At 36.7% G+C, this 7,359-nt stretch overlaps 1 protein-coding gene across 1 annotated transcript; it reads right to left on the bottom strand.

The window, feature by feature from the left end:
• Positions 1-948: 948 nt before the first annotated feature.
• On the bottom strand, positions 949-7,073 carry LOC124183961 (very long-chain specific acyl-CoA dehydrogenase, mitochondrial). The gene is made up of 8 exons (XM_046573192.1): positions 6,878-7,073; positions 5,644-5,854; positions 5,333-5,551; positions 4,786-5,217; positions 4,330-4,593; positions 3,375-3,731; positions 2,045-2,257; positions 949-1,503 (listed from the first exon to the last, which is right to left on the bottom strand). Exons 1-8 carry the CDS (start codon positions 6,946-6,948, stop codon positions 1,366-1,368), a joined length of 1,905 nt encoding a protein of 634 aa, XP_046429148.1. The 5' UTR covers positions 6,949-7,073; the 3' UTR covers positions 949-1,365.
• Positions 7,074-7,359: the final 286 nt, after the last annotated feature.

Below are 7,359 nucleotides of genomic sequence, written 5' to 3' on the forward strand. Positions count from 1 at the left end.
AAATTACATTTTTGGCGGCGTCGAAAACAAAAAACCTTTATTTTGAGTAAAATTTGCACCCTTCATGGCCTTGAAAAATCACTTGGAACAGAAAAAAAAAAATTCCTTCGTTGAAGCACGAGATAATGTTATTTTGAAGAAGTGTGCAAAATTTGAAAGAGATCGGTTCATAAGTTTTCGAGAAATCGTGACTACCGATTTCAAAAATGTAGTTTCGAGAAAAACACGATTGAAGATTTCCAGAATAGTAGCCAATAATCGTACTTACACCGTATAATGATGCAAACCCACGTTTTTTCCACGTGCCATCACCTAACACGGTAACATCTGTCGTATCTTCAACATCATTTTCATCACACGTTAATTTTTTTTCTTGATTTGCAGCAGACAACCTCCATATATGATTTAGTAAATAAGCGTGTTCCAAAAATTACCATTAAGCCGTACTCATACCTTAAGTGGTTATTTTGCATATATCAAAATCCTCGACTCGCCTTAGACGATATTTAATATTCGCTTCTTTCCTCAAAATTATGTCGTTATAAGGTCTGGATTACTTGGCTCTATTGTTTTTAAGAGATTGCACAAATTTAAAAAAAAAATATCACGACGTTAGCCTTTCCAATCATTTGTTAATTTTGTAACTGAATACTTTCAAAGCGAAAATGAATCGCCGATTGCCTTATCCTATTATTCATTTAGTTTACTGAGTTGTAAAGTAACCATTCGCCTTGAAACTCATATTTCATCATTTGCGAAGCGCCGACTCTCTCCAATTTGTGTTCATTCAGAACAAGTGATATTATCACGTCATTTGATCACACCATTAATCATTTTTACGATTCTTACAATAGATGGCATAAGAATAACCACAGCGATAACAATATCATATTATAATTGTAGAAAAAAATAAATGTTTATTATATATTACATATTATACGAGCTCCATTGGTTAAAAAACTCTTTATTTATTTATTTCTTATAAAGTCAGCATATTAAACTTATATATTTATACCTAACTTGCATTGAATGATGCTCCATATATATACATTTACACAGTTTACACACAGACGGCGGGATGAAGTGCCGTCTGAAAGGCACAAAGTAGGGCATAAACGATGCATTTTTACATTTTACCGTCATTGCTATCATGATTCTATTTTCAGTCCAGCGAAAACCCAGTCATTAATTAATTCGCGATCATTTGATAAAATTCAATGAACTTTCGAAGCAGGAATCGCCAGACACTTTTTAATTTGCCTACCTATACAATATTTTCTCAGTTCTCAGAGTTGGACGATCATCACTATTTCGTACGCTGAACACTGTCCGCAGTTCTTTCTCCGGTGCCGGTCTCTCACCAATTTACAAATTCAAGGGATTCGACTGCACGATTCCGCCTGACTCGCAAACATTTCGTGAAATTTTACCGAACTTACTGAATATGTCCAAATGTTTTCCAGCGCTGGCGACTTTTAGATTGTACGCAACTCTGCCTGATGCCTAAAATGAGAAAACACGATATTTTTGTTAGGAAATCATAAAAGAACCAATTAACTCATTGTCAGATTTCAAGTAAGTCAAAATCGATTCGGAGTTCGACTCATTTCGAATCGAATCAGATTTCGAGTGATTCGGAATCAACTCGGTTGTCAAGTAAGACTCTTTTGACTTTTTCTTAATGCATATTTTTGAAAACGGTATCCTAGTTTGATTGTCAAGTATTTTTCGATTTTGAAAATTTTGATAATTACAAATTCTTCCCAGTTTTAAATTATCGAATAATGGCGTCACAATGCCGATTAGTGATGTAAGAGTGAAACTTAAAGGTCTGTAACTTTTGTATTTTACACAGTTCGATGAAAAGATAAAAAATTACAATAAAAGGTACATATTATCTAGCATCTGTGATAAGCTGGACAAAAAAAAATTTTTTTGAACCACCTCATAGAGAATTTTGAATCGAATCAGATTTCGTGTTACTTCAAATCGAAATAAATACGATCGTGTAAAAAATGAGCATATAATCAAAAAAGTAAATTACCTCCGCACACCAAGCCTGAGCCATTAGTAATTCGTGTGCGGCGCTGGGCAAATTCTTGTTCAGACTCATTGTAGCCCTGCTTAGAACGACGGCCATCGCATAAGTGTCCATCGCAGCCTGAGCGTACCTGTTCAAAATGAACTGCTCGTTGACAATACCACGTTTGTATTTAACTAGAGCAGCCTCAATTGCTTGACCAAAAGACTGGATGCTCTGTGAACAAAAAGCATTTTCTAGTAGAATTTGCATCTTGGATACTGAGAGCTTGAAACTCATCATGTAAGCTCATAAGTAACAAGATTGAAGAAGAAAAAAAGAAAAATCGAATGGTCCAATATACAAAGACGAGTTTTTTCACTGGTAATCAGCACAGAAGAACTTGACGTTATAGAATAAAATTTACTGTTATCTGTTCGAGGGGAAATGAAGTGTGCTGATCAGATATTATAAAATGGGAATCAGAAACATGCTAAACTTGTCATTTTCTATCGTGTTTTTGCATCCCATTTTACGATATTTGTCATCAAAACGTGGTCTATAAAATCATATAAGCCTTTTGAAAGTAATTCCTCCCATTTTCGTACACGCACATATGTGGGGCACACGTACATGGCACATGTACGCGCAGGCACAGACTTAGCTCGCCAAGCTGTGATGGCGCTCCCTCTCGCTCTCACTGGCTCGCGTTATTCACACATTATAAAATCCTCAACTTTGGAATAAAATTAATTTGTAACGGTACGATGGAGCATAATACATTCACTGAGGGAAGTTTCTGTGATGATATCCTTTATAAAATACTCGTTTCTCATGAAGATTCTAAGACAAGTTTTCAAGAAATTCACCAAAACGTAGATCTGTAAGCTAGTCAGCGGAGACTCGAGATACGGAATAACGTGTTAAGAGTTGAAACTTTGACAGTTAATATTTCAAGACTGGTACAGTTAAGTTTACTCAGATTTTGACACCTCGTTTAAAATATTGTAATGAAAGTAAGTTTTTTTTTTTTTTAGAACGATTGTAAGAAAACGCATTTTGGGAAGAACTACCTTAAGCAGGGATCTCAACAGAATCCGGAATACTCTATGAGCGAACAAATTGTAAATCCGTTTTTAACCATGGTTGGTACTGTTTAAAAATGAAGTAATTAAAAAATAGAAACACTTTTTCAAACAGCAGCTAATGGAATACTGTTCTTAACTTCCTGCGACATATTTTTTTACTGTTCATGAACACATAAGTACAGCCCTGTTAAATATCTTGAAACAATATTGAAACGAAAACATGGTTTCTAAGTAAACAAAGTAAATTATACGAAATTAAACCCAACCTTTGCACAAAGAGCAGCACTTTCCAGCAATTCGGGATGCACAAGGTGTGAAAAGTTGGGCGAGGAGTTGAGTCCAACAGCTCTGGTAGCTCTTCTGGTCGCTTCTTCAACAAGAAGGCCCAAATTAGCTGTAGGATTCTGGAAGGCTCGTTGAAGCTCTTGTAAATGGCTTCCTGCATATTGAATTCCAGTGAGAGCAACAAACAGTCTGAGAATGTCGTTCGTCCCCTCAAATATACGGAAGATCCTCAAGTCGCGCATCACACGCTCCAGTCCTGTGCCCTTCATGTATCCCATTCCTCCCATAATTTGTATCGATTCGTCGCATACATTCCATGCTGATTCTGAAGCGAAGCACTGAAGGAACAAAAAATACGGTTTGTATCGTTCGGGCAACGAAGAACTCTGTGACGCTTTATTTTTCCGATGAATCAACAATTAGGAAAGGAAAAAGAAAAGTTTGAAAAACCTTTACAAGTATTACTTACGCAGTTAATACTAAATACGAATCAAAAAACATCTCTACTGTGCGATAAAAATGATTTTGAGCACATTTGAATACTGCAAGCTAATAGTAAGATATTGACAATTTGAGAGATCTTGCCACCAAAACATTAAAAATTATTAAGCTTTGGTGTTTTTCGCTAGTTAAGTTTAGTGTTTTTAGACTTATTTTGATTACCATAAAGTTTTTCAGATGTCCCCTGATGAAAAGTTTACAATTAATCGTCTTCAGAGTGGGTAAAAATGTATTTGTGCTAATACGGTACAGTTGTTTGTCAACAGTTACATTTTTACATGACACAAAATTTCTTAATTTTTCTTATACAATTTGTGGAGATCTGATAAGCCTTTCCTTTTCTCAAATTATTGATATCTTAGCTTATTATATTCGAATTTAATCAAATTTATTTCAATTATGTAGTAAAGACAATATTTCATATACAAGACTCACCTTTGAGATTGCAGCTTCCAAATGATAGTCCTGACTGCCGTTGTCCATGTTGCCTGAGATCATGTAAGCCATGGATTCGGTTACGTAATGAACCATCGACATGCGGGCAATCTTCTCTTGGATAGTACCGTAGCTGTCGATGCGCTGACCAAACTGCAGCCTTTGAGTCGCAAAATCCGTCGCTTTTTTGATGCATGAACGCATCGTGCCAGACAACGCAGCTGCCATTCCAAACCGACCGTTGTTCAAAATGTTCATTGCCACCTACAGAAGAAATTATATTTTATAACTTATATTATAATTAAGATATATCATCGAAAATGAGCAGAAAATTGAGAAAAAAACTAAAATATTGAACAAATTTAGCAAGAAACTGAGACCATGAATTAAAAAAGTAAACCTCAGAGTGATATCCAGCAAACGAAAGTTCATTGGTGTGTAAAGTTGTAAAATTACCTTGAACCCTTCTCCTTCCTGTCCAAGAATATTTTCGGCAGGAATCTTGACATCCTCGTAGTAAACCTCAGCAGTATTGCTGCACTTGATGCCCATTTTTCTTTCCGGTGGTCCGTTAGTGACACCGCCGAATGATCGTTCGACAATGAAGGCGGTGACTTTGTCCTTGGTCTTGCCGGTCGCAGGATCAGTGACAGGTACCTGAGCAAAAACGGTCATGATCTCAGCCAGACCTCCGTTGGATATCCAAATTTTACTGCCGTTGAGGACATAGTGACTTCCATCGGCTGACTTGACTGCTCGTGTCTTTATCGAACCTGCATCAGAGCCGGCAGTCGGCTCAGTCAGGCAGAAAGCGGCGTATTCACGACCCTCCGTTACTCTCGGAAGATACTTGGCTTTCTGTTCCGGGTTTCCGAACAACAGAATTCCCTGAAACAGAGAAAAAGATGTGAGAAGAATACCCAGCTGGACTAAATAAAGCGTGAAAATATCAGCTTAACTTTTGTATCGGTTTCAAAAATCTACAAAACAAGACACAAATCACCTTGAAGCCGATACTCTGATGTGCTCCAAGTGTTATTCCAACTCCCAAGTCATTCGCCCCAACGATTTCGACACCAGCAGCATACTGAGTGTTTGTCAGACCCGCGCCACCATACTCTATGGGGACTTGAAGCCCGAATGCTCCGAGTTCCCACAGTGCTGCCGATGTTTTTTCGTTTATGGATGATTCGTCGTCGTTTCTAACGGGGTCGTTGACTTCCTGGAAAGATTATTGCAAAGAAATGAAGGCGGATGATTGAAACGACTGAGGAAAGGATAAAATCTGGAATGTGCATGGCTCTTTTCACCTACCTCAAAGAATTTTTGCATCGGATCCATGAGCATGACGATCGTTTCTCTCTGTTCCTCTGTTAGCGGTTCTGGATATGGAAAAACCTGATTGGGCTGAAGTTGCCCACGAAATATGTTCATGGTAAATGATTGAGATTCTTTGGCGGGCTTTTGCGCCGGCTTCTTCTCGTCTGCTTTCACTGTTTTTGGCGAAGCCTGAGTCGCCAAACATCTGAAAGTGACATTCTATCAGCTGGAGCATATACCATATCCATCTCTACGTATTAGAATAAAGATGAACTGACTGCACCTTAGAATTCAAATTAAGGAAATTAAATTATAAAAAGAGAATCTGAATTATATAACAACAGCCTAATAACTGAATAACTTATGAAATGACTTTGCTAAAAAAAAAGGAGACTCAAATCTCAGCAATCAATGAAATCGCTCTAAAAGAATGAGCAAACTGTAAGTAAGATGTTGTTTTGATCCCAACCGTGAGTATAAGTAAGAAAATTCATGCAGTATAAACAAGTAGAAACAACTGGAAATAAGGAATCAAAAGAAAATGTGAGTAGGCAATTGAAAATATATAAAAGTGAGGAAAGGTAAGGGAGATTGAAAGAAGTGAGCAAAACAAATGAATCAACGTAAATAAAAATAACTGCTAGCAATGTGAAAAACATAGAAGTAAGAAATGGAAGGTGAGAAAAGGTGAATAAAACAACTGAAAAGTGAGTAAGAAAATGCAGATTCACCGAGCGAATGTGAGAAAATCAAAGCCTTTGAAGAACTTTAACGATTTTCATAACTAATAATTGAGGAATTGCAATTGCGATGTTAAAAACGCGATTGTTATATTGTGGTTCCAATTTTATTTTGAAATCGAGCATCGAAAAAGCTGGATCAGAGCCAGTTAGTGTGAAGGCCGTCATCGAAGGGCAGATAACAAAAACATAAAAGCCGTATTGGGGATGTGGATATGTTCCACAATACTGTCATTCGTCACATTACTCATAATACTGCTCGTTTTCTCTGGATGCAATTGGAATGGAATTAGGTCGAATGCATAATGATAACGGAATATAACTGAAAGTTGTTGACACATAAAAATATAGTTATTATTGTTGTTATTGAATGTATTACGTACACACAAAACGAAAATAACCGAGCATCTGAGAGAATATAAAACACAGAATGTTTGAAATTCGGCATATTTATTATTATAACCTTATAAAAACCTTAAAAAACTAACCTTGAATTTATTTCGATGAATTTGTTGAGGCACTTCGGAGTTTGAGAAATATATTTCGAAACACGTATCATGATTTTTGTTCAGTTATTTAATTTTTTGGTGTGAGAATTAGGAGAATTTGAGAAAAAAGACTAAAATATCTGTATAACTGTTTATAAAAAAAAAAAACACCAAAGTCCACTGTTAAATTATGAAAATTATGCTGTCGTATCGAGAATATATCAATCAATTTTTAGCAACGAGAAATAAAGAGGAACCGAGTCACGACCAGTGAACTTTAAACACTGGGATCAGTGGGTTGTCCTAGACTTGATAGTCTCGAGAGTCAGCCACGGATTCAATTCACTTCGTTAATCCGTGCAGTCGTGCATACACAGATAACGTGTAATGTTGAAATGTGTAAAATTACCCTAGGTTGCTGCCAACCACTGCTGCCACGCGTCCAACACACATACTCACAAAAATTCAGTCAACGCAATGTC

Source organism: Neodiprion fabricii, chromosome 5 (genome assembly GCF_021155785.1).
Source record: "Neodiprion fabricii isolate iyNeoFabr1 chromosome 5, iyNeoFabr1.1, whole genome shotgun sequence".
Lineage (NCBI taxonomy): Eukaryota > Metazoa > Arthropoda > Insecta > Hymenoptera > Diprionidae > Neodiprion > Neodiprion fabricii.

What these genes read in the sequence shown, in the direction of transcription:
- LOC124183961 (XM_046573192.1), bottom strand. Translation starts at nt 6,948, where the DNA reads ATGATACGTGTTTCGAAATATATTTCTCAAACTCCGAAGTGCCTCAAC. An exon ending in TTCATCGAAATAAATTCAAG is followed by an intron (nt 5,855 to 6,877) that starts GTTAGTTTTTTA and finishes TGTCACTTTCAG; the next exon opens with ATGTTTGGCGACTCAGGCTT. An exon ending in CGATGCAAAAATTCTTTGAG is followed by an intron (nt 5,552 to 5,643) that starts GTAGGTGAAAAG and finishes TAATCTTTCCAG; the next exon opens with GAAGTCAACGACCCCGTTAG.